We start from the raw sequence: 27424 nt of genomic DNA on the forward strand, positions 1-27424 counted from the left end.
CTTCCCCAACCTCACTTACATTCAAGTACACTTTACTCATGATTGGGTATTCACATTTCCCCATTCTCTTTTTAGAACTGTCTTCTAACATATGCATATTTATTATAATTCTATGTCAAATCAGTCACTTTCGTAATCAATGTCATTGCACATTGCACTTTACTCTGTTAATTATTTAATTATTTATGACCATTAGCAACATCTACTGCACTGCTCCGTTTACAGACATATCTTACCTTGTATAGTTAAGTTTTTTATAGCCTTATATATTTTCAATTCTTCTGTATTTTGATTTGTCTGAGTCTGTTTCTTATTGTTTTGTGTTGTTGCTGCTGGATGCCTAAATTTCCTTCAGAATAAATAAAGTATCTATCCATCTATCTATCTATCTATAGATTACTTTTAACGTTTCCTCTTAGGTGGGGTTGAGTGGGGTTTGTCCCTCTTTTGTGAAATGTTTTTGTGCATAGTTCTTTGCTAATAAAGGAATTGTAAAAGTCTCTCTCACTCGCTCAGTCTCTCCCTCTCCCTTTCTCTCACTCACTCGCTCAGTCTCTCCCTCTCTCTCTCACTCGCTCAGTCTCTCCCTCTCTCTCACTCGCTCAGTCTCTCCCTCTCTCTCTCTCACTCACTCGCTCAGTCTCTCCCTCTCTCTCTCACTCGCTCAGTCTCTCCCTCTCTCTCTCACTCGCTCAGTCTCTCCCTCTCTCTCACTCACTCGCTCAGTCTCACCCTCTCTCTCACTCACTCGCTCAGTCTCACCCTCTCTCTCTCACTCGCTCAGTCTCTCTCCCTCTCTCTCACTCGCTCAGTCTCTCCCTCTCTCTCTCTCACTCGCTCAGTCTCTCCCTCTCTCTCTCACTCGCTCAGTCTCTCCCTCTCTCTCACTCACTCGCTCAGTCTCTCCCTCTCTCTCACTCACTCGCTCAGTCTCACCCTCTCTCTCACTCACTCGCTCAGTCTCTCCCTCTCTCTCTCACTCGCTCAGTCTCTCCCTCTCTCTCACTCGCTCAGTCTCTCCCTCTCTCTCTCACTCGCTCAGTCTCTCCCTCTCTCTCTCACTCGCTCAGTCTCTCCCTCTCTCTCTCACTCGCTCAGTCTCTCCCTCTCTCTCACTCGCTCAGTCTCTCCCTCTCTCTCTCACTCGCTCAGTCTCTCCCTCTCTCTCTCACTCGCTCAGTCTCTCCCTCTCCCTCTCTCTCTCTCTGTCTCTCCCTCTCTCTCTCTCTGTCTCTCCCTCTCTCTCTTACTCGCTCAGTCTCTCCCTCTCTCTCTTACTCGCTCAGTCTCTCCCTCTCTCTGTCTCTCACTCACTCACTCGCTCGCTCAGTCTCTCACTCACTCACTCGCTCAGTCTCTCCCTCTCTCTCTCTCTCTCTCTCACTCACTCGCTCAGTCTCTCCCTCTCTTACTCGCTCAGTCTCTCTCTCTCTTACTCGCTCAGTCTCTCCCTCTCTCACTCGCTCAGTCTCTCCCTCTCTCACTCGCTCAGTCTCTCCCTCTCTCACTCACTCGCTCAGTCTCTCCCTCTCTCACTCACTCGCTCAGTCTCTCCCTCTCTCTCACTCACTCACTCGCTCAGTCTCTCCCTGTCTCTCCCTCTCTCAGTCTCTCCCTCACTCGCTCAGTCTCTCCCTCGCTCAGTCTCTCCCTCCCTCTCTCACTCGCTCAGTCTCTCCCTCTCTTACTCGCTCAGTCTCTCCCTCTCTCACTCACTCGCTCAGTCTCTCCCTCTCTCTCCCTCTCTAAATCGCTCAGTCTCTCCCTCGGTCTCTCACTCGCTCAGTCTCTCCCTCTCTCTCACTCACTCGCTCAGTCTCTCCCTCTCTCTCCCTCTCTCAGTCTCTCCCTCCCTCTCTCACTCGCTCAGTCTCTCCCTCTCTCTCACTCACTCGCTCAGTCTCTCTCTCTCTCTCTCTGCATGCTGGGAGTGGGCGGAGCGTGTGCAGGTGTGTGAGGGAGCGGTAGTGTGTGTGGAGGTGAGAGTGTGTTTTTCAGTTTTTCCCCTCTTTCTGGGTTTTCTATTGTTCTGAGTTCACTGATCACGGTACACTGATAAGGGGAGTGTAGTGTTTAGTGCTGATCACAGGAGAAATAGTGATGGCGAAGTGGGTAGTGTGGCTGGTGTCAAGGGGGTGTAGTGTGGTTGGTGCTCAGGTGCGCGGTGAGGCTGGTGCTCAGGTGCGCGGTGAGGCTGGTGCTCAGGTGCCCAGTGAGTTTGGTGCTCAGGTGTGTAGTGGGGCTGGTGCTCAGTTGTGTAGTGGGGCTAGTGCTCAAGTTAGTAGTAATACTAGTATTTGGGTATGTAGCACGGATGGTGTACAGCTAGACAGTAGTCCAAAGGATCACATGGGTAGGAGTGGTGGTTCTAAGGTGTGTAGTGGTGGTTCTCAGGTGGGTGAAGAGGTTGTGGTGGTTGGTTTGAGTGATCAGGTAAATGAGTCTGAGGCTGGTTCAGTGGTGTCTCTGGCAGAGGAGGGGATGGAGGATGACAGGATGTCGGAGGTGTCTGGTGCGGGAAGACTGGGGAGGGGGTCAGTGCACTGGGGAGGATTTGTACTCTGTTGAGGAGATTAATTCTTTCCTGGATGAAACTAAAGGTAGGCCTGTTGCGGTTGAGGATTATTTCTCGGATTTGGACAAGTTTGTAGGTTCAGTTTTAAAGGCACAGAAGTCCGTCGGTTTTGATATTCTGCCCAAGACGAACCGATACCGTTTAAAAAAGCATATGACCAATAATCGAATGGCTAAACGTGTAAAGTCTGGTTTCCGACAGAGATAATGTATAGTCACAGAGCACATGGGGAGATGGTTTCTCCGTTTTTCGTTCTTTGTCTCTTGCTTCACTGTTTCTTATCTATCTCTCTTCTTAATATGGGGGTCTTTAGAGTGGGATCATTAAATGTTAAGTACTCTTAAAAAAAATAATATTTGTTTTTTACAAGAGACGCACAGCGATGAGACCACAATATCTGATTGGGGGTTATGGTCAAAAGGGGATTTTTATCTCAGCCATGGCTCGAATGTCAGTGATGGTGTGGCTTTCCTCCTAGCGCAGTCGTCTGTAATGTCTGTTCTGTCTGTTAATGAAGTTGTGGCTGGGCGTTTGTTTTTGCTTAATTTTACTGCGTTTTCTACCTCGAGACTTAGAAGTGCAGTTGGTGTACTGGAGCGGGACATTACCAGGATACACAGCGCAATGATCTAGCAGAATGTGGGTGATTTGCGAGCCGATCTTACTGTGAAGCTGCAGGAACTAAGTGACATTTTGAATGAGAAGGCAAAAGGAGCTTTAGTTAGGTCCAGGTTCCTGTCTGTGCAGGAAATGGATGCTCCCACTTCATTCTTTTTTAATCTGGAAAAATCTACTCCTCAACATAAGACATTGGTCTCAGTTTGTAGGGAGGATGGGACAGTTACAACAGATCTGGCTGAGGTGAAGAAGCTGGCTGTGGGTTTTTATTCTAATTTATTCACAGCCAGTCCTCTGGATCAACATTGTTTGGACTCTCTTCATGAGGATCTACCTCAACTGGATGAACAGCAGCAGCAGGATCTGGATGCTGCATTATCTTTCGATGAGGTCACCAAGGTTGTTCACCAGCTCACTTCTGGGCGAGCACCTGGTGTTGATGGTTTGCCAATTGACTTTTATGAGGACTTCTGGGGAATTATTGGGAAAGACTTGTTTGAAGTTTTGCTGGCTAGTTTTGAAGCCAGTGTTCTTCCAAAAAGCTGTCAGCGTGCTGTTTTATCTCTTTTACCAAAGAAGGGAGATCTCTGCCTTCTGAAAAACTGGAGGCCTGTGTCACTTTTATGTTCAGATTACAAGATTTTATCATGCTGTATAGCTAACAGGTTAAAAGGAGTGTTAGATTTCATTATACATAAAGATCAGTCTTACTGTGTCCCCAAAAGATCGATTTATGACAATGTATTTTTATTAAGAGATATGATTGACTATGCAAAAGTGTCTGAATTGGATTTTGGTCTTTTGTCTCTTGACCAAGAAAAAGCTTTTGATCATGTAGATCATAACTATCTTTTGTCTACATTGAAAGTTTTTGGTTTTGGGGATGGTTTTATTTCTTGGATCAAACTGTTGTATTCGGGTGCTGCATGTTTGATCAAGGTGAGGGGGTGGATTGAGTGTTCCTGTTCCAGTTGGCAGGGGGATTAGGCAAGGTTGCCCCCTGTCTGGGCAATTATATGCCATTGCAGTGGAACCTCTACTCTGTCTGCTCAGAAAGAGACTGTCTGGTTTACAGATTAAGTCTTGTTTTATTAAGGTTTCTGCCTATGCTGATGATATTACTGCAGTAATTAGGCATGAGCAGGATGTTGTGTCCCTAAAAACTGCCCTGCAGGTTTATGGTTCAGCCACCTCAGCTAAGCTAAACTGGGATAAAACAGAAGCATTGTGGTGTGGTCCTAATAGTAGGGAGCAGCCTTTACCACCACTTCAAGTGTGTATTCAGTGGAGTAGGACTGGACTGAAGTTTTTAAGGGTGTGGTTGGGAACCGACGAGGCTATGGCTAGGAACTGGGAAGGTGTAGAGGAGAATGTCTGTGCCAGGTTGTCTAAATAGTCTTGGTTGCTACCCCAGCTATCTTATAGGGGTTGTGTTCTGGTCGCCAACAACCTCATTGCATCTGCTTTATGGCATAAGTTTACAGTGCTAAATCCTCCAAGGCTGCTGATCGATGCTGTTCAAAAGGCACTGGTGAACTTTTTCTGGAGTGGACAACACTGGCTGAGACTGCAGTTCTGTATCTTCCTGTACAGGAGGGTGGACAGGGTCTAATTGACATTCGTTCCAGGGTTGCTGCTTTGTGGCTGCAGGCAGTACAAAGGCTGCTGTACCTTGATCATCACAGCTGGATGGATGTTGCTTGTGCTCTCCTTAGGACTGCTGGTAGAATGGGTTTGGACAGGCACCTGTTCTCTCTTCGACTGGGGGCAGTGGATTTACGTAGTCTGACTTCTTTTTATCTAGCGGCTGTGGAGGCGTGGCAGCTCTTTTCCTTTTCCCAGGAGAGTGGTGCTGCTCCGTCCATGTGGATTTTTGAGGAGCCGCTGTTTTCTCAATCAGGTTTCGGGGGCTCTGAGGATTGGTTTGCTGGAAAAAGGTGTTTTTAAGGTTTGCCATTTAAGGAGGGGTGTGGACTGGGTGACAGGGGAACAGTTGGCAGTTTTGGCCGGTCATAGGTCAGTGCGCCCGTTTAAACAGGTCTTAAACAAACTGAAGTCTGACCTGTCTGCCTCCCTGTGTGACTTTTTGGACATCAACCTTGTTGAACAGTGTCAGATTGACTAGAGTGACTTTCCTGAGCTGGTGATGGACCTGGGCTGGGATGACTGGCAGGAGGGTCAGGGGATGCTGTTGTCACTGGGAAAACTGAGTCTCGGACTTTTCAGCACCCAGAAGGGTGCACTGTATAATGGCTGTACTAAAGCCCTGAACTTTTCGAGCCTGAGAGACGTGCGAGAGACTAAGTGGACAGAGGTTGTTCAGACCGACTCTTCCCCTAAAGGTAGCTGGCGGTCCTTGTACAAGAGACCCACTGAGAAGAGGGTGGGTGACCTTCAGTGGAGGATTGTGCATGGTATTATAGCCACAAACAGGCACGCGGCACGGATTGATCCCTCACTAGGTGATGGCTGTCCGTTTTGTGGGATGTCAGAGACGGTTTTTCACGTTTTTCTTCAGTGTCGCCGGTTGGGTCCTATTCTGATTTTAATTAAAGACTGGGGGGTTGGAGTTTTTAGGCTTTTTTACGGAAAGTTTATTTATTTATGGCCCTAAGTATTCAGTGGCGAAAAAGGACAGAGTGGTGCTGTTGAACTTTCTGTATGGTGTGGCTAAGTTAGCCACGTCTGGTGCACGAGGAAGAACAGGATTAAAGGTTGTGGGGGTACCGACCCGGTTCTGATGGTTAGGGGGTTTATAATGAAGAGACTCCGTTTTGAGTTTGCCTATTACAGCCTCGTTGACAATGTGGACTTTCTTTGCTGTGTGGGGAGCTGGGGGGGTTGCTTTGTGAACCAGAAGAGTTTGGAGGGTTTGTACTGAACGTGTGAGCTGAGATTGTTGCACACTGATTGATTTTGTTTTTTCTTTTCTATTTTGTTTTGTTTTTCAATCAACTATAGTTCTAATTACTGATTTTATGTGGACAATGTTTAATTAAAGTGGTGTTAAAAGTCAAAAGTCTCCCTCTCACTCACTCGCTCAGTCTCTCCCTCTCCCTCTCTCTCACTCACTCGCTCAGTCTCTCCCTCTCTCTCACTCACTCGCTCAGTCTCTCCCTCTCTCTCCCTCTCTTACTCGCTCAGTCTCTCCCTCTCTTACTCGCTCAGTCTCTCACTCCCTCTCATACTCGCTCAGTCTCTCCCTCTCTTACTCGCTCAGTCTCTCACTCTCTCTCTCTCTCTCGCTCAGTCTCTCCCTCTCTTACTCACTCAGTCTCTCCCTCTCTCACTCGCTCAGTCTCTCCATCTCTCTCTCACTCGCTCAGTCTCTCCCTCTCTCTCTCTCACTCGCTCAGTCTCTCCCTCTCTCACTCGCTCAGTCTCTCCCTCTCTCACTCGCTCAGTCTCTCCCTCTCTCACTCGCTCAGTCTCTCCCTCTCTCTCCCTCTTACTCGCTCAGTCTCTCCCTCTCTTACTCGCTCAGTCTCTCACTCCCTCTCATACTCGCTCAGTCTCTCCCTCTCTTACTCGCTCAGTCTCTCACTCTCTCTCTCTCTCGCTCAGTCTCTCTCTCCCTCTCTCACTCGCTCAGTCTCTCTCTCCCTCTCTTACTCGCTCAGTCTCTCCCTCTCTTACTCGCTCAGTCTCTCCCTCTCTCACTCGCTCAGTCTCTCCCTCTCTCACTCGCTCAGTCTCTCCCTCTCTCACTCGCTCAGTCTCTCCCTCTCTCACTCGCTCAGTCTCTCACTCGCTCAGTCTCTCCCTCTCTCAGTCTTTCCCTCTCTCACTCGCTCAGTCTCTCTCCCTCTCTCCCTCTCTCACTCGCTCAGTCTCTCCCTCTCTCACTCGCTCAGTCTCTCCCTCTCTCACTCGCTCGCTCAGTCTCTCCCTCTCTTACTCGCTCAGTCTCTCCCTCTCTCTCTCACTCGCTCAGTCTCTCCCTCGCTCAGTCTCTCCCTCTCTCACTCGCTCAGTCTCTCTCTCTCACTCGCTCAGTCTCTCCCTCTCTCACTCGCTCAGTCTCTCCCTCTCTCTCTCACTCGCTCAGTCTCTCCCTCTCTTACTCGCTCAGTCTCTCCCTCTCTTACTCGCTCAGTCTCTCCCTCTCTTACTCGCTCAGTCTCTGCCTCTCTTACTCGCTCAGTCTCTTCCTCTCTCCCTCACTCGCTCAGTCTCTCCGTCTCTCACTCGCTCAGTCTCTCCCTCTCTCACTCTCTCAGTCTTTCCCTCTCTCACTCGCTCAGTCTCTCTCCCTCTCTCACTCGCTCAGTCTCTCCCTCTCTCAGTCTCTCCCTCTCTTACTCGCTCAGTCTCTCCCTCTCTTACTCGCTCAGTCTCTCCCTCTCTTACTCGCTCAGTCTCTCCCTCTCTTACTCGCTCAGTCTCTCCCTCTCTTACTCGCTCAGTCTCTCCCTCTCTTACTCGCTCAGTCTCTCCCTCTCACTCGCTCAGTCTCTCCCTCTCTCTCTCACTCGCTCAGTCTCTCCCCCTCTCTCTCACTCGCTCAGTCTCTCCCTCTCTTACTCGCTCAGTCTCTCCCTCTCTTACTCGCTCAGTCTCTCCCTCTCTTACTCGCTCAGTCTCTCCCTCTCTTACTCGCTCAGTCTCCCTCTCTCTCTCTCACTCGCTCAGTCTCTCACTCACTCGCTCAGTCTCTCCCTCACTCGCTCAGTCTCTCCCTCTCTCACTCGCGCAGTCGCTCCCTCTCTCACTCGCTCAGTCGCTCCCTCTCTCACTCGCTCACTCTCCCTCTCTCACTCGCTCAGTCTCTCCCTCTCTCTCTCTCACTCACTCGCTCAGTCTCTCACTCACTCGCTCAGTCTCTCACTCACTCGCTCAGTCTCTCACTCACTCGCTCAGTCTCTCCCTCTCTTACTCGCTCAGTCTCTCCCTCTCTCACACGCTCAGTCTCTCCCTCTCTCACACGCTCAGTCTCTCCCTCTCTCACACGCTCAGTCTCTCCCTCTCTCACACGCTCAGTCTCTCCCTCTCTCACACGCTCAGTCTCTCCCTCTCTCACTCGCTCAGTCTCTCCCTATCTCACTCGCTCAGTCTCTCCCTATCTCACTCGCTCAGTCTCTCCCTATCTCACTCGCTCAGTCTCTCTCACTCGCTCAGTCTCTCCCTCTCTCACTCGCTCAGTCTCTCCCACTCGCTCAGTCTCTCCCACTCGCTCAGTCTCTCCCTCTCTCACTCGCTCAGTCTCTCCCTCTCTTACATGCTCAGTTTCTCCCTCTCTCCCTCTATCTCACTCACTCGCTCGGTCTCTCACTCGCTCAGTCTCTCCCTCTCTCACTCGCTCAGTCTCTCCCTCTCTCACTCGCTCAGTCTCTCCCTCTCTCACACGCTCAGTCTCTCCCTCTCTCACACGCTCAGTCTCTCCCTCTCTCACTCGCTCAGTCTCTCCCTCTCTCACTCGCTCAGTCTCTCCCTCTCTCACTCGCTCAGTCTCTCTCACTCGCTCAGTCTCTCCCTCTCTCACTCGCTCAGTCTCTCCCACTCGCTCAGTCTCTCCCTCTCTTACATGCTCAGTTTCTCCCTCTCTCCCTCTATCTCACTCACTCGCTCGGTCTCTCACTCGTTCAGTCTCTCCCTCTCTCACTCGCTCAGTCTCTCCCTCTCTCACTCGCTCAGTCTCTCCCTCTCTCACACGCTCAGTCTCTCCCTCTCTCACACGCTCAGTCTCTCCCTCTCTCACACGCTCAGTCTCTCCCTCTCTCACTCGCTCAGTCTCTCCCTCTCTCACTCGCTCAGTCTCTCCCTCTCTCACTCGCTCAGTCTCTCTCACTCGCTCAGTCTCTCCCTCTCGCTCAGTCTCTCCCTCTCTCACTCGCTCAGTCTCTCCCTCTCTTACATGCTCAGTTTCTCCCTCTCTCCCTCTATCTCACTCACTCCCTCGGTCTCTCACTCGCTCAGTCTCTCCCTCTCTCGGTCTCTCCCTCTCTCACTCGCTCGGTCTCTCCCTCTCTCACTCGCTCGGTCTCTCCCTCTCTCACTCGCTCGGTCTCTCCTTCTCTCACTCGCTCGGTCTCTCCCTCTCTCACTCGCTCGGTCTCTCCCTCTCTCACTCGCTCGGTCTCTCCCTCTCTCACTCGCTCGGTCTCTCCCTCTCTCACTCGCTCGGTCTCTCCCTCTCTCCCTCTATCTCACTCACTCGCTCGGTCTCTCCCTCTCTCCCTCTATCTCACTCACTCGCTCGGTCTCTCCCTCTCTCAGTCTCTCTCTCTCTCCCTCTCTCAGTCTCTCTCTCTCTCCCTCTCTCAGTCTCTCTCTCTCTCACTCGCTCAGTCTCTCTCTCTCTCACTCGCTCAGTCTCTCCCTCTCTCAGTCTCTCACTCGCTCGGTCTCTCACTCGCTCACTCGCTCGGTCTCTCCCTCTCTCACTCGCTCGGTCTCTCCCTCTCTCACTCGCTCGGTCTCTCCCTGTCTCACTCGCTCGGTCTCTCGGTCTCTCCCTCTCTCAGTCTCTCCCTCTCTCAGTCTCTCCCTCTCTCACTCGCTCAGTCTCTCCCTCTCTCACTCGCTCAGTCTCTCCCTCTCTCACTCGCTCAGTCTCTCCCTCTCTCACTCGCTCAGTCTCTCCCTCTCTCACTCGCTCAGTCTCTCCCTCTCTCACTCGCTCAGTCTCTCCCTCTCTCACTCGCTCAGTCTCTCCCTCTCTCACTCGCTCAGTCTCTCCCTCTCTCACTCGCTCAGTCTCTCCCTCTCGCTCAGTCTCTCCCTCTCTCACTCGCTCAGTCTCTCCCTCTCTCACTCGCTCAGTCTCTCCCTCTCTCACTCGCTCAGTCTCTCCCTCTCTCACTCGCTCAGTCTCTCCCTCTCTCACTCGCTCAGTCTCTCCCTCTCTCACTCGCTCAGTCTCTCCCTCTCTCACTCGCTCAGTCTCTCCCTCTCTCACTCGCTCAGTCTCTCCCTCTCTCCCTCGCTCAGTCTCTCCCTCTCTCACTCGCTCAGTCTCTCCCTCTCTCACTCGCTCAGTCTCTCCCTCTCTCACTCGCTCAGTCTCTCCCTCTCTCACTCGCTCAGTCTCTCCCTCTCTCACTCGCTCAGTCTCTCCCTCTCTCACTCGCTCAGTCTCTCCCTCTCTCCCTCGCTCAGTCTCTCCCTCTCTCACTCGCTCAGTCTCTCCCTCTCTCACTCGCTCAGTCTCTCCCTCTCTCACTCGCTCAGTCTCTCCCTCTCTCACTCGCTCAGTCTCTCCCTCTCTCACTCGCTCAGTCTCTCCCTCTCTCACTCGCTCAGTCTCTCCCTCTCATACTCGCTCAGTCTCTCCCTCTCTCTCTCACTCGCTCAGTCTCTCCCCCTCTCTCTCACTCGCTCAGTCTCTCCCTCTCTTACTCGCTCAGTCTCTCCCTCTCTTACTCGCTCAGTCTCTCCCTCTCTTACTCGCTCAGTCTCTCCCTCTCTTACTCGCTCAGTCTCCCTCTCTCTCTCTCACTCGCTCAGTCTCTCACTCACTCGCTCAGTCTCTCCCTCTCTTACTCGCTCAGTCTCTCCCTCTCTCACTCGCGCAGTCGCTCCCTCTCTCACTCGCTCAGTCGCTCCCTCTCTCACTCGCTCACTCTCCCTCTCTCACTCGCTCAGTCTCTCCCTCTCTCTCTCTCACTCACTCGCTCAGTCTCTCACTCACTCGCTCAGTCTCTCACTCACTCGCTCAGTCTCTCACTCACTCGCTCAGTCTCTCCCTCTCTTACTCGCTCAGTCTCTCCCTCTCTCACTCGCTCACTCTCCCTCTCTCACTCGCTCAGTCTCTCCCTCTCTCTCTCTCACTCGCTCAGTCTCTCACTCACTCGCTCAGTCTCTCACTCACTCGCTCAGTCTCTCCCTCTCTTACTTGCTCAGTCTCTCCCTCTCTTACTCGCTCAGTCTCTCCCTCTCTCACACGCTCAGTCTCTCCCTCTCTCACACGCTCAGTCTCTCCCTCTCTCACACGCTCAGTCTCTCCCTCTCTCACACGCTCAGTCTCTCCCTCTCTCACACGCTCAGTCTCTCCCTCTCTCACACGCTCAGTCTCTCCCTCTCTCACTCGCTCAGTCTCTCCCTCTCTCACTCGCTCAGTCTCTCCCTCTCTCACTCGCTCAGTCTCTCTCACTCGCTCAGTCTCTCCCTCTCTCACTCGCTCAGTCTCTCCCACTCGCTCAGTCTCTCCCTCTCTCACTCGCTCAGTCTCTCCCTCTCTTACATGCTCAGTTTCTCCCTCTCTCCCTCTATCTCACTCACTCGCTCGGTCTCTCACTCGCTCAGTCTCTCCCTCTCTCACTCGCTCAGTCTCTCCCTCTCTCACTCGCTCAGTCTCTCCCTCTCTCACACGCTCAGTCTCTCCCTCTCTCACACGCTCAGTCTCTCCCTCTCTCACTCGCTCAGTCTCTCCCTCTCTCACTCGCTCAGTCTCTCCCTCTCTCACTCGCTCAGTCTCTCTCACTCGCTCAGTCTCTCCCTCTCTCACTCGCTCAGTCTCTCCCACTCGCTCAGTCTCTCCCTCTCTTACATGCTCAGTTTCTCCCTCTCTCCCTCTATCTCACTCACTCGCTCGGTCTCTCACTCGCTCAGTCTCTCCCTCTCTCACTCGCTCAGTCTCTCCCTCTCTCACTCGCTCAGTCTCTCCCTCTCTCACACGCTCAGTCTCTCCCTCTCTCACACGCTCAGTCTCTCCCTCTCTCACACGCTCAGTCTCTCCCTCTCTCACACGCTCAGTCTCTCCCTCTCTCACACGCTCAGTCTCTCCCTCTCTCACTCGCTCAGTCTCTCCCTCTCTCACTCGCTCAGTCTCTCCCTCTCTCACTCGCTCAGTCTCTCTCACTCGCTCAGTCTCTCCCTCTCGCTCAGTCTCTCCCTCTCTCACTCGCTCAGTCTCTCCCTCTCTTACATGCTCAGTTTCTCCCTCTCTCCCTCTATCTCACTCACTCCCTCGGTCTCTCACTCGCTCAGTCTCTCCCTCTCTCGGTCTCTCCCTCTCTCACTCGCTCGGTCTCTCCCTCTCTCACTCGCTCGGTCTCTCCCTCTCTCACTCGCTCGGTCTCTCCCTCTCTCACTCGCTCGGTCTCTCCCTCTCTCACTCGCTCGGTCTCTCCCTCTCTCACTCGCTCGGTCTCTCCCTCTCTCACTCGCTCGGTCTCTCCCTCTCTCACTCGCTCGGTCTCTCCCTCGCTCGGTCTCTCCCTCTCTCACTCGCTCGGTCTCTCCCTCTCTCCCTCTATCTCACTCACTCGCTCGGTCTCTCCCTCTCTCACTCGCTCAGTCTCTCACTCGCTCGGTCTCTCACTCTCTCACTCGCTCGGTCTCTCCCTCTCTCACTCGCTCGGTCTCTCCCTCTCTCACTCGCTCGGTCTCTCCCTCTCTCACTCGCTCGGTCTCTCCCTCTCTCACTCGCTCGGTCTCTCCCTCTCTCACTCGCTCGGTCTCTCCCTCTCTCACTCGCTCGGTCTCTCCCTCTCTCAGTCTCTCCCTCTCTCAGTCTCTCCCTCTCTCAGTCTCTCCCTCTCTCAGTCTCTCCCTCTCTCAGTCTCTCCCTCTCTCCCTCTCTCAGTCTCTCCCTCTCTCACTCGCTCAGTCTCTCCCTCTCTCACTCGCTCAGTCTCTCCCTCTCTCACTCGCTCAGTCTCTCCCTCTCTCACTCGCTCAGTCTCTCCCTCTCTCACTCGCTCAGTCTCTCCCTCTCTCACTCGCTCAGTCTCTCCCTCTCTCACTCGCTCATTCTCTCCCTCTCTCACTCGCTCAGTCTCTCCCTCTCTCACTCGCTCAGTCTCTCCCTCTCGCTCAGTCTCTCCCTCTCTCACTCGCTCAGTCTCTCCCTCTCTCACTCGCTCAGTCTCTCCCTCTCTCACTCGCTCAGTCTCTCCCTCTCTCACTCGCTCAGTCTCTCCCTCTCTCACTCGCTCAGTCTCTCCCTCTCTCACTCGCTCAGTCTCTCCCTCTCTCACTCGCTCAGTCTCTCCCTCTCTCACTCGCTCAGTCTCTCCCTCTCTCACTCGCTCAGTCTCTCCCTCTCTCACTCGCTCAGTCTCTCCCTCTCACTCGCTCAGTCTCTCCCTCTCTCACTCGCTCAGTCTCTCCCTCTCTCACTCGCTCAGTCTCTCCCTCTCTCAGTCTCTCCCTCTCTCACTCGCTCAGTCTCTCACTCGCTCAGTCTCTCCCTCGCTCAGTCTCTCCCTCGCTCAGTCTCTCCCTCTCTTACTCGCTCAGTCTCTCACTCACTCGCTCAGTCTCTCCCTCTCAGTTCAGTTCAGTTCAACAGTGCTTTATTGGCATGAATGTAACAATTAACACTATTGCCAAAGCATAAAACAGAAAACAAACCAAAAATTAATAATAATAATAATAATTAATTAAAAGAAAGATTACATACATACAATCACAACAACAGAACTTATTATTTACAGGATTAACACTTATAATTATTATTAATGATAATTAAAATAGAAGGAAATAAGAGTGTGGAGATTTTATAAATGTGTAATAATAAGCAATAAATCATTAATATTAGAAATGATTAACTCTGTCTCTCCGTCTCTCTTCCACTCGCTCAGTCTCTCCCTCTCTTTGTCGTTATATCAAACATCCCCCCGTTTATTAAAAACCATGTAATAATGGGAGAACTGGGCCGGTTTGGCAAGTTCGGCAAGTTTGGCAAGTGTTTGTGTTTTTAAATAACAGGGAGCAGTTTCTAGGCGTGAGTTTCTGGTGCAAGTACGACGACGGAGCATATATAGTTTTTGCCAGCACAGAGAAGCTTTGCTGTTTTGAGTGTGGGGACATTAGCCACAAACAGCTTAGCTGCCCGCATAAAGCAGAGCAGCAGGACGGTGCTGAGATGGAGCAGGGCGGCTCGCAGGGGGAGCAGCAGGCAGGCAGGGGAGGGAAGGGGGGGTCACAGAGGTTTTAGTCTCTGATAAATGTGATTGCACCTGTACACATTACTGAACCCAGCACTGAGCTAACTGACAATATCAGCATAGACACACATGATCAGCCCTCTGACACCAGTTCTCAGTAAAAGGTAAAACCAAGTGTAAAACTAACAGGCCTGTAGAGGAGGAGGAGGACGTGCCATTTGTGGGGCAACACAGCATCGTGAGCTCTGCTCAGGATGAAGAAGTGGCTGATGTGGAAGAAGCAGAGTTAGCTTCTGAGGATGAGAGCGTGTTATCTGTTATCAGTGCTCAGGGCTGTCTGATATTCCAGCTGTTTTGCTTAGTCAGCCAGCTAGTTCACATGAGACATTAGCTGAATCATCTGGTCAGACAGATGTATATTCTATTGATGTAATTAACAATTTCTTATGTGCTACAAAAGGTAAATGAAACGTATGTCTGAGCCACTTTTTTCCTGACTCAGGTCAGTCTAGCATGCTACTAAAACAGACATTCTTCAGGTGCTCTCACCCAAGAGACCTATTAGACTCAAGAAGTGGACCACAGCGGTGCGGTTAGATCCTCTCTGACATGGTCTTTGGTGATACTGTTCTCTGGTTTCCTGTTATTGGTCCTCCCTTTCTTCTTCATGCACACCTTACATGTAGGCTCCTTAAATATCAATGGTGCGAGAGACGTTTGTAAGCGTCAATACATGCAGCACAAGAGGCTGGATGTATTATTTTTACAGGAAACCCATAGTGATGCAGATGATTAGGTCCAGTGGAAAATGTGGTGGAAAGGGCCTTTATTTTTAAGCAGTGGCACTAATCTAAGTGCTGGCCTGGCCATTTTAATTTCACCTGGGCTGTCTTTTACTTTGATCTCACAAAAAGAGATTTGCAAAGGTTGCATGCTTTTAGTTCATGACAAAATGTTTGAGCAAGATATTATATTCCTTAACGTCTACGCACCTAATACAGGCAAAGATAGAGGGATCTTTTTTAATACCCTTAGGCAGGAATTAGCTTAGTGCAGTCAGGATGCTTCGTTTGTGCTGGGAGGGGATTGGAATTGCACTTTAGCCTCTAAATTTGGACAGGATTGGAGAGGAGCAGCATCAGCTAACATTTTAGGGGGGGGTTGTTACTGATTTTAATCTGGTTGACTGTTGGAGGGTTAAACACTCTGCCCTTAGACTGTTCACTTGGCTTAAAACTATAGATGGTAGACTGAGCGCAGCATGCCTTGACCGGTTTTACATCTCTAACTCTCACTGTAACACTTGTTGATGCTCAAATTATGCCAGTTAGTTTTTCTGACCATAGCGTTGATGATGTTCATCTGGTCATTTCAGCCTGCTATAGAAGGGCTGCTTCCTGGAAATTTAATGTGAGACTTTTACAGGATGCAGCCTTTTGCTCTAGTTTTCGGGCCTTTTGGTCTAACTGGTCAGACAGAAAGGTGGATTTTAACTTTTTGACGCAGTAGTATGTTGGAAAAGCTCAGATTAGGCTTTATTGCCAGCAGTATAATCCTCTCTGAGTGTCTGCAGTTTGGTTTGTTGCCTCGTCTAAGGTGGCCCCTTACAGTTTGATATTCTGATTTCTGAGGTTGAGAGGTTAGAAAGGGTTATGATCAAGGCTATAAGGACATGGTTGGGGGTGCCGCGTTGCCTTAGTAGTGTGGCGTGGTGTGGGAGAGGGATGCTGGAACTGCCGTTGACGAGCTTGGTTGAGGAGTTCAAATGTGCTAAGGTAGGACGTGAAATGCAGTTGTTAGGGTCAAAAGACGGGCTGGTTAAAGCAACAGCACCAGTGACTAGGTCTGGGAGAAAGTGGAATGCTCGAGAAGCTACTCAAGCCGCAAGGAGGGCACTGGAGCACAGGGATGTTGTGGGGCAGGTGCAAAATGGGAGGGCAGGATTAGGTTTAGGTGATTCTTGGAAAGCATTCGGCAAGGCCACATCACCTGAGAAAAGGCATATGGTTACAGGGTTTATTCGTGAGCAGGAGGAGGAAGCAAGGAGGGCAAAAGCAGCAGGGCAGAGTAAACAGGGGCAGTGGATGAGATGGGAAAGTGTAGAGAAGCGGAGAATCACCTGGCGAGAGTTATGGGGATTGGATACAGGCCGTATAAAGTTTCTTTTGGGAGCTACATATGATGTTCTGCCAACGCCACAAAACCTTGCTCAGTGGGTGGGTGAGGATCCAAGTTGTAAGCTATGTGCAGGAAGTGGCACGCTGAAGCGCATTTTGTCGGCATGTAAGGTGAGTCTATCCCAGGGGCGCTACACATGGAGGCATAATCAGGTACTTAGATCTCTTGCAGGTGCACTTGATAAGAAACGGTTAGAAGTTAATAACATGCCCGTGGTAGGTTGCAGTAGGGTAATCACGTTTGTGCGTGAGGGGCAGCATAGTGGAGAAACAGCACAGTGCTTGAAAACTGCTGGTAAGTGGGCCAATGCACGAGATTGGAAGTTATTAGTGGATGTAGGTAGTAAACTAGTGTATAGTGTATTTTATAGAGCTGACTGTTCCGTTTGAAGACGAGGTAGATGGAGCTTATGAAAGGAAAAGGCTGAAGTATACAGACTTGGTGGCTGAGGTGAGAGAGCGTGGGTGGCAAGCGTATATTAGACCGGTAGAGGTAGGTACTAGAGGCTTTGTTGCGAAGTCTGCCACAAGACTGCTGTCTGAATTCGGAATTAGAGGTCGTGTGCTAAGGACTGTAGTGAAGGAGTTGTCAGATGTAGCTGAAAGATCTAGTCAGTGGTTGTGGTTCAGAAGGGCTGAGGCTGTGTGGGGATGGGAGTGAGTTTGTGCTTCTACAGCAAGCTTGGAGGGGGGTGGGTCTGGGACGCCAGACTTCACTGTTGAGCTGAAGGGGATTGGTGTGGTCCTGCTCTTGTAATAATTTGTCTCATGAGTTTTTGTAGACGTCTGAGTACTTGGCAGTTGAGGCACGGACCATAAACATAGTTCGCTATGCTTCTGGATTCTTGTCGAGCCAGTATCAGATGGTAGTGGTTGCTGTGTTCTGCTCACGCAACTTGTAATGTGATTTATTGTGTGTGATTGTGCTTAGGTAAGTGTGTTGTTGCCATAGTTAAAGGAAGTGAGCTTAGATTAAGGAGGGATTCTGTTTGTTCATAGGTTAATTTTTGGTAGGTCTGTTACTTAGCAGTTGAGGCAATGGACCATGAACATAGTGTTAGGCTGTGCTTCTGGATTCTTGTCGAGCCAGTATCAGATTGTGGTGGTTTTGCTATTGTTGTTAGTTGAGTGAGTAGTAGATCCTGGCTGAGCCCTATGCATAACCCCAGCTGTTAGGTGCAGGATTTGTCAATTTCCTGTATTATATTACTTATGCCACTGTTAAAGGTAAAGGGTAATAGAGGCTTTTGAACGAAACATAAGACATTGAGGAACTGTGCCATGACACGGGTGCCTTCCTTTTGGATAGAGCAAAAGGCGCTCTTGTTTGAGCCAGGTTCCAATTGTTTAGAGAGATGGATGCTCCCAGTTTTTTCTTTTTTAACCTTGAAAAACAATAAAGTAAGAGTAAACACATTCATGCTTTGTACATGTCCGATGGTCATCTGTCATATGACACGAGGGACATACGTGACAGGAAAGTTGAATTTTACTCTGATTTGTACAGAGCAGTGACTTATGATAATGCATGTGTGGACATGTTACTGGCAGATCTGCCTAAACTGACTTTGGGAGAAAGACTCTATGGATGAGCTCAAAACTGCTGCTTTTCAAATGACCCCAGGACGCTCTCCTGGTATTGATAGTCTGCCTGCTGAATTCTATAAGACTTTTTGGGAACAGGTTGGACAGAATTAATTTTTAATGCTGGCAGAATGTATGCAAAACGGGGAGCTGCCACTCAGCTGCAGGAGAGCTGTTTTGACCCTTTTACCAAAGAAAGGTGACCTGTGTGATCTAAAGAACTGGCATCCTGTGGCGCTGCTCTGACAGATTATAAGATTTTATCCAACTCTGGCCAACAGACTAAAGAAAGTTCTTCACACAATTATTCACCAGGACACCATCCCAGTTCTTTTTGATTACCTCAGCTGAGCCCAGGTGTACACCCAACACCCAAGTCCTGCCTTTGTCCTAAACCCACCCGCTGGTCTGTTAGAAGAGATACAGAGGAAGTTGGTGGCTTTGTTCTCGTCGGGTCAGCATTGGCTGAAGGCACCCATCCTTTATCTGCACACGTGTGAGGGAGGGCAAGGCCTTATAGACCTGGAGAGCAGAGTGTTGGCGTTCAGACTCAAGGCAGCCCAAAGGCTGCTCTACGGGCTGGACCTACCCTGGAGGCAGACTGCACACCTACTACTCCAGAAAGCTGGAAACATGGGGCTGGACAGACATTTCTTCCTCATGCGCTCTGATGAACTGGACCTCTCTGGCTTGGAGGGATTTTACAGGTCAGTGCTGAAAGCTTCAAATTTCAAATTTGGCAAAAAGAGCTCTTCTCCATTTTTCTTTGAGCTCCTTCACAGCCAAGCCAAAACTTCCATTAAAACTAAATGTTATAGCCAAATATGTGTATGTTTTAGTATATTCAATATTTGTGTTATTCATTTTAAAATTAAAATTCCACAGATTTTTCGTCCCTTTTTGAAACACTATGATTTAGTTTTTTTGGTGGTTTATTTTCAAAGCCCATGTGTGACAGAAGTCCTCCAGCACTTTGAGACTTTGTTGAAGTTCCTCTCTTGTGAGGGACAGTAAAACGCCATTCAAAAACACATTCCACTTCAATACATTAATTTAATTATTTTATATTCAGATGAACAATGTTTTTATGCACGATCATTAGATGTTAAGAATTATTAGGAACACTTATGTTTACATGTACGAACATTAACATTTCTATGCATTTTGTAGCCATATGGCCAAATCATGGAACAAAAAAGTTAACGAAAACCCAGATTGAAGTTAAGCAAAATAATAACTTTAGACGATTCTGAGCTGATCACATACATGAGTTGAGGATTAAAGCAGCGTTGTGTGAGGCCAAAGTCTTTATAGGCAGGTTTGCCTGTAGGCCATCTTTGCAACACGACCAGGTAGTTATATCTGCAGATTTGCTTCAAAAGTGTTATATCTGGCGCAGAGTGGTCCAGCGGTCTAAAGCGCTGCCACTATGAGGGGGAGTTCGTGTGTTCGAACCCCAGCTCATGCAGCTTTGCCATCAAGCTGCCGGCGCTCAAAGGGAGCAAAATTGGCCCTGCTCCCTCCGGGTGGGCAGATGGCGCTCTCTCCCCACATCACTCCTATGGTAATGTCCACAGCACAGGACGTCTGTGAGCTAATGTACCAGAACTGAGTCACTGCGCTTTCCTCCGAGTGCGCTGGCTGCTCGACAATGCTGTATCAGCAGCAGCTCGAAAAGAAGCAGTGGCTGACTTCACATGTATCAGAGGAGGCATGTGTTAGACTTCCACCTTCTGGTGTGTTGGGGCATTACTAGGTGATAGAGGGAGTCCTAATGAGTGGGACTGAGCAGAGCTAACCCTATTAATCACACAAACAAGCAAACACTGAAAATTAACCACATTTAAAGACAATCATAGGTACAGCAAAAGCAGCCAGACATATATAATAGAATAGATAGAATTCAGAATAATGGAGTGTTTTCAGTGTGAATTTTCCTTAGCTGGGGCTCAGATTAACAGCATTTTAAATGTGGTAAATTCTAGAGTGTACAGTACATCATCTTTGGGAAGTGTACCTGAAATGGTTAATGTGGCATATAGCCCTGCCCTCCATTAGTACCAGAGATTAGCCAATCAAGCTGAAAGGTATTAGGTGATTGGTATTAGTCCCATAAACACTGATCAGTTCATATCTGTTTTTTGCAAAGAGTAAGGGCTTTGAAGGGCAGAACAAAGCCTGGCTGACTATAGCATCTGTCTATTATACCATCTGACTGCATTCAGTAGCTAAAAGTGGCAGCCTGGAGGAGTGAACAGGGTCTAATGCACTGAATTAGTAAAAAGTATAGATTGCCTGGAGAATGCCCTTACCAAAGGAGAGTATGTGGGGTACAGGCACTGGCATGGTCAGGCTTTTCTCTCTCTGCCACTCACATTCCACTATATACTGAAAGAAAAATGCAAGAACTTATGATGTGATCTCATACAACTAAAACTAATAAATCTGATTTTTTTAAGAAAACAGTTAAAATTCCAAATCAGAGGTCAGAAGTGAGGGGATTAAGCATGACATTTTTGTTATTCTAAATGAAACTGAATAATGACACCTTCCACTTTCTGTTTACTTCCAGCTAAGTGCAAATTAATCACATATTAATCACAAAGATTGAGGGCATACCTGACTTTCACTGGGATTTGAAGCATCAATCACCAGATGAGAAACGGCCGACAGTTCGTCCAAGCTCAGAGTCAGAACCTAGAGATAAATTTCATTAAAACACACAGCAGCAGAAAAACAGGTTAAAATTAAATAATAAATAAAATAATCTAATACAGTGATATCACTGTTGTAGGCTTCTCTGAATAAAGGATTGTGTGTGTGTGGACATGAGACTTTAGGGAGTGAACAAAAAACGCAGGGTGCAGCTAACATGGCAACGAAGAACTAGCCAGCGGGCTACAACCAGCAGCGCCGGAAAACAGTGAAGTCGACCTGAAGATTCTAAGAGAGACTCAAATCTTTCAAAGAGAGAGCAACCAGCAACTGAAATAGATTAAAGGAGAACTGAACAAAACAAACCAAAGAATTCAACAGGCTGAGGACTGTAAGATGTGGAAACACAAGTTTAGATACGCAAGGTGATTAAACTGCAGTCACAACATGAAAAAAACATGGTTGACCTGGAGGGACGCTCAAGAAGGACAACATTCGTATCTACAATGTTCCCGAACACGTGGAGTGTGAGTCAGTTAGCAACTTTGTGAAACAGCTTCTGTGTGACGAACTTGAAATCCATCCAGCAGACCTGGGGATTGAACATGCTCACATGGCGCTAGTCATGTGGTCAAATTTTTTACGTTTAGAATGAAGGAGGAAACCATTCGAAAGGCTTGGGGGAAAAAGCAAATCCACGTAAACGGAAAAAGGATTTACTTTGACCATGACTAGCCTTCGGAAGTGCTGAGGAAACAAAAGAAATACACTGAGGTAAGCGGGCACTAAAGGACAAGCAAATACGGTTCCAAACTCTTTATCTGGCACGGTTGCGGGTATTTTATGAGGGTGGAACACATTTGTACATAACGGCTGAAGAAGCCACAAAGGGTTTGGAGGCGAGAGGATTTCAAGTTAAAAAGACCAGCTCTACAGAAAGTCTTGCAGAACAAATGGAACAACATGCCTGGGACTGTGGACCGAAGCAGCACGGTGAAAAAGCAGCAAAGATGCCTGACTTTCAGGAGATAAACTATGTGGGGGACTGACGTTTCCTTTACACTAAGAGCTAAGTAAAATGTCAATAAAACTGTAAGGTACATAACTGATATACTGGTGAACGGAATTGATCAGATCCCCACTAAGTGGCTGAGTTTGCGCATTTGCTGATTTTTTAGCCGACGTTTCTTTCAAGAAATGCTATAACATTTGTAATGTTGATTAATGTTGATCTAATTCTCTTTGGTGGATTTAATATATAAATGTATGCAAAAGTAGTACATATAGAATTGTTGGAATTGTTACTGCTACAATTGCTATGTTGCAAAGGAGGGCCCTATATCTGCTAACCGTAGAGGAGGCTTCCCCTCCACAGCTAAGAACCATCAATAGCTCATTGAAGGGTCATTTTGTTGAGACCCCTCCATTAGAAGCATGTTCTAAGATGTTTGTTTTTGTTTATAGTTGTTGCATGTTCTTAACCTACAGGGAATGTTTATGCATATGGTTCATTTATTTATCTGTGTATTTTTTTCAAACATGATAAACCAAAATAACCTTAATGAGTAGAGAAGATATTAAAAATATTTCCTTTAACGTTAACGGTATAATAAACCCAGTCAAGCGAGCTAAAATGCTATCAAAGATGAAAAAGAGAAAGCCCAAATTGTATATCTACAAGAAACGCATTTAACTGACGGTGAACATGAGAAATTAAGTAGAATGGGATTCAGCCAAGTGTATTTCTCTTCATATTGTTCGGGACATAGAAGAGGGATAGGCATTCTAATCTCTAATAAGATTGTAATTGAAAAAATACATACATGTATAGATAAGGAGGGAAGATATATCCTGGTGAGGGGAAAGGTAATTAGTACACTGGTGACACTGCTTAATATATATGCCCCACCAAGGAGTGAAATTAACTTTTTTTCCAGAAGATTTTTGATGTTAATTTCAGAAACACAGGGAACACTAATATGTGGAGGGGACTTTAATGTCCATTTACATCCTGATCTAGATACATCAAATAAGAAAGCACCCTTTCCAAAACCCCTTATTCGTAAGCTTAACTTACTTATGAAAGATATCAGACTTATCGATGTCTGGAGAAATTTGTTCCCCAAGGAAAAGGACTATACTTATTTTTTAATCTTGACACTCAGTGTATAGTAGAATAGATTATTTTATTATGTTTGGTACAGACAGATTAAAGGTTAATAGATTTTTTTAAAGAGAGGTACCAGACAAGGCTGTGCCTGGTCCCCTTTACTGTTTGCGTTATATTTGGAACCCTTGGCCCAATGTATTAAGCAAAATGAAAAAAATATAGGTATTCACATAAATGATGTTGTACATGAAATTGCATGTTATGCGGATGATATTATAATTTTTGGGTGATCCAACTAAATGTTTACCTGAATTAATGAAGCAGTTTAGGACTTTGGGCCGGTATCGGGATATAAGTTGAATATAAGCAAGAAATTCTTACATACAACTATGAGCCACCTTCAATTATTAAGGACACCTATTCCCTAAAATAGAATACAAAATCAATCAAATATCTTTGGGTTAACTTGACAAAAAATATATGCAAATTAAAGGAAAAAAAAATATGGACCCTTTCCATACACAAATTCGAGAAGATCTGAATAGATGGAGTCTTGTTCCTTTCCTGGGTCTGACATATTAAAACAAACTACCAAGATTGTTATATTTATTCCACACTCTCCCAACTGAAATTGAAAATAATTATTTTTTAGAATGGGATAAAATGATCTCACGCTTCATCTGGCATGGAAAAAAAGCCCAAAATACAGTTTAAAACAATACAGTTACCAAAAGAAAGAGGAGAATGGGCCCTACCATCATTAAGAAATTACTACTGGGCAGCTCAGATTAGAGCAATAGTGTGCTGGTGTAATCCAAAATATCAAGCACAGTGGAAATCTACAGAGAATATTCCAACCCATAATATCCCTATACGAGCTATATTGGCCGATAGAGATTTACAAAGACATATAGAAGAAATTAACAACCCATGGGCAAAACATACATTGAAGATGTAACCCAATGTTGTTAGAAAATATAAGTTGACAGACCATATTAACATTTTGACATGGATAGCATATGATTCAGAATTCCCATCAAATAGACTCATTAACATATTCAAAAGCAAGCCAAGCATACTCATCTAAAGATGAAGCATGTTCTAAAATTATATATAAGGTTTATAAATCTTTTGAGTTTATGTTGGGGTAATGTTGGTCCACTGTTTACCACTGTTCCAGAGCCATATAGGTTTGGATTTTTTACTCTCTTAATGAAAACATTCATTATTATAAATAACTGCATTTTGTGTTTACTTTGATGTCTTTCACAACTATTTTAGTCGGATGATCTGAAACATTTAAGAGTGACAAACATTCAACAAAACAGGAAATAATGAAGGACACCACTGTATTACAGCCACCAGCAGATGTGGAACCCATAAATAACACATATTAAAAGTTTGTTTTAAACCCTGTCACATTTACCTTGTAAACTGGTAGAAGTTCTGCTCTCCATGACAAATCTACTGCTTGTGCACTAAGAGAAAAAAAAAACAAATGAAGGAGAAATAATCAGTGAAGACCAGGTTTAAATATTTGATGGGAACAGTAGATAAACATACTGTTGTAGAACATAAATTTCAAATTAATGTTAGTTTACCAGTCTAAGCAGTTCCTGTGTCAGTTCTCCTCTGAAGCTAAGTTAATAAGATAACATATTGTTTGGATCATGGGTCAAAGGTCAAATCACTTAACAGGGGAAGACATCTGCTGAGTCATACATGGTTGCAGAGATGGTACTGTGTCTTTCTCTAAAACCAGACTGGAAATTAAACAAGACATAGTTTTCTATAAATTATTTTAGTTGTCTGCTTACTAAAGAATCTAACATTTTTCCCTGCGCTCCAAAATACCCCATACCATCACTTCCTTACCACAGTATAAATAAAAAAAATAAAAAATAAAAAATAAATAAAAAAAAAACTTACCCAGAGCCTTTAGCAATTAACTATAAAAATAAAATTTACTTAAAAATCTGCATGACAGTTATAAGGACTTATATTTATGTTCAGTACGCAGACTTAATAACTGTAACTTAATTTCAGCAGACACAGGAATTCTGCTGTTTAAGAATTTTTACAGATGCTTATTCTCACTCAAATGCTGGAGTTTTAGAAATAAAAAATAAACATAATGGACAAATCTACTAAATATATATTTTTTTATTTCACTTTGCTATTATTTAACTAAAAATTCACTTTTATTATTATTATTATTTTTTGATATATCTAAAAAATAAAGCACATTGTCACCCTGCCCTCTGGGGCTGTCCGTCAATTATATAAAACTTAAAACTTTTAAAATACACAGAAATATAAAGCAATGTTAGCGTTCGCTTCTTATGACCAGGGCAAATTTATTAAAATATTAAATATATTAATTCATTAATGAAAATCTGGTCCAGCGCTCAAAAAACACCGCAGGCGCGCATAGCGGATTTGGCAGCGCACGGCACGGGATTTTCCCGTTTTCTTAAAAAAGTATTTTAATAAATAAGGTCGTATCTCTCTCTCTCAAGCTGAATTCAGCGCGAGGCTACAAAAAATATAAACTCAATTTAGTTAAATTAAGATGAGTGAGGACCTGTAAAGTTAATCAAATATTGTCAAATATAAAGGATAGGTTCAGGTTTTGAAGAGCTTTTTATGTATTTATTTTTATTGTCTATAGTAAATGTCAGTTTTTATTTCTAATTTTTAAAAAATATTTTTAATCCCTTTTAAACTGTGAATGGCATTGTAAATGAGGGTCCCCCTCCAGTGTAAATGATGGTTGATTGGGTTTGCAACATTGAATATTAATCAAGCAGTTTTTACATAAACAGAATAAAGAATTAAATAACATTACACTTCCCTTATTTGAGCTGCTTCCCTTATTTGAACAGCGTGAGGCAGTCAGTTTATGCGCTCTTAAAATAGGAATGAACAGAAGTCAGAGCACAGCTGCCTCTTAAAGGGGATGGATACAGACACACTGATTGGATTTATTTTACGTTATGTACAAGATTATTAATATATTAATAGTGCTAATAATTAGTGCTGTCAACGCAAAAAACGAAAACACATCAACGCTTATTGTTCAGTTCAGTGAGTAGATTACTTTTATTTTATGATGTAGTATCTATTCTAAAGCAAAAAAACACCCTAAGATTATAATAAAGTACAGAAAAAAAGCTCTAGTCTCTCAGGCACACTACAGTACATTGTCTCCCTTCCAAAAAATACAGGAAAGAACAAGAATTAATTTTTTAGATCATGATTTTGTAATGTGAAATCACATTAATTTTTTCATGTATATAACTGATGTGGTATTCCTCTGATGATATGAAGCACTCTTTGACTTGATTCAAGCTAAATACTCACCATATGGAGCCATTCATTTGGGTGCACCCAAAGATCCAGCTCGACATTTCCTGTTAACAAGGCAGAAAAGCACCACACTAAAATAATTTTCACATCCATGTGAACCATGGTTTGAGAATGTTAGGAGTACACAATATAAAACAGTAAAGCTTTTAATTACCATACTCTTTACTTTGTCCCACATAAATACACAATATATTGAGGAATCAGACCTCATTAGCAGAAAAACTACTGACGTATGTAAACAAAAAAACGCCAACTCTAACCTGAACATGGCTTCCTTTACAAAAATAAATATTTTGAAAAGTTCCTTAAAAACTACAAAAAAAACTAAAATACTCAATGTGTAAGTATTCAAGTATTGAGTATTGCGATATTTCTCAAAATCTCTATTGCACAAGTCAGACACATTTAATATACAATTTCAATATGATTTCAATGTTGAAGCCATTATAGGCATTACAATACTAAAATCACCCACAGTTCCCTTCTTTCTCCAGTTTAAAATACATTATACAATATAATACAAGCTACAGTATAACATATTTAAAAGGGTTATAGTTACTTCCTCATGTCCAAAGTTTTAGGCAGTTTTATCGTTTGTGACGAATAAATGACTCAGGGCTGATTCTGGGCTTGTCTGGGGCACGAGAGGAATTTTTGTTCGAGCTGTGGATCAATTGCACAAATCCATTCCTCTCACTCTAATGTTTTTAATTTTCCTTCCGGTATACCATATGAACCGATATACCAACAAGCACTATGGTAGAGTTTAGGTATGAGCGGTATTGCCAAAAACCCCCCCAAAAAAACAAGACTTCTAAATTAGGGGTTAGTTTTTTTTTTCTTACTGTCTTATGTGCCAACTATGCACAAACTGCACAATTTAGAGCTTTAGAACAAATAAATCTGTTTCTTTTACATTTATTTTTTAATCTCTCTGTACTAAAAAAACCCTTAAAATTTAAGAGTATTGATACAGGATATAAAGTGGATATGAAAAACATTGTCAGAAGATGATTTTTTGTGACTAACAGTGTTAACACGACAATCCCTAAGATTGTTTTTCATTTAACATAAAGAAAGCATTAGTGAATGTGGCCCAATCGTTACCATGCTGCTGCTGCGACAGTAGAAGTGGGTGTATGCTTTCCTCCGACTGGAGAGGGCAAAAAAGAAGTACTGCACTGTAGCTTCCTGAAGAGAAATATATCAGACAAATGAATGAGACACATTCAGCTGAGAAATAATAAACACTGAGAAGGCAGTACCTTGGGGGGGCTGTAGAACAGACGGAGGGTGTTGACCTCGCTCCAGGTTTCAGGAGTTCCTACAGAGAGAAATCCAACCATCAACTGGGTGATGCATACACCATACGCCTCAATGTGAAATGATACAATAGTGTGTAATGCATGAAATAAAAACACCTCTCCTCCATAACAGAATGTACAGAGGGGAAAGAAAAGTATTTAGTTCATCATAGGTACACTTCAACTATGAGAGACAAAAT

The 27424-nt window shown here is 45.8% G+C and overlaps 1 protein-coding gene across 2 annotated transcripts in view; it reads right to left on the minus strand.

Annotated features, from left to right (window-relative positions):
- The window catches only part of pgap1 (post-GPI attachment to proteins inositol deacylase 1), a 98556-nt gene that overhangs the window by 45422 nt on the left and 25710 nt on the right, over window positions 1-27424 (minus strand). For both annotated transcript variants that reach the window (XM_022663431.2, XM_049485166.1), the window contains exons 9-14: window positions 27186-27244; window positions 27028-27111; window positions 25915-25964; window positions 23978-24029; window positions 20406-20483; window positions 20099-20174 (exon numbers count right to left, since the gene is read on the minus strand). In XM_022663431.2, the coding sequence (XP_022519152.1) occupies window positions 20099-20174; window positions 20406-20483; window positions 23978-24029; window positions 25915-25964; window positions 27028-27111; window positions 27186-27244 (399 nt within the window). The remainder of the gene's footprint in view (window positions 1-20098; window positions 20175-20405; window positions 20484-23977; window positions 24030-25914; window positions 25965-27027; window positions 27112-27185; window positions 27245-27424) is intronic.

The sequence above is a fragment of the Astyanax mexicanus genome, chromosome 11 (genome assembly GCF_023375975.1).
Source record: "Astyanax mexicanus isolate ESR-SI-001 chromosome 11, AstMex3_surface, whole genome shotgun sequence".
NCBI lineage: Eukaryota > Metazoa > Chordata > Actinopteri > Characiformes > Acestrorhamphidae > Astyanax > Astyanax mexicanus.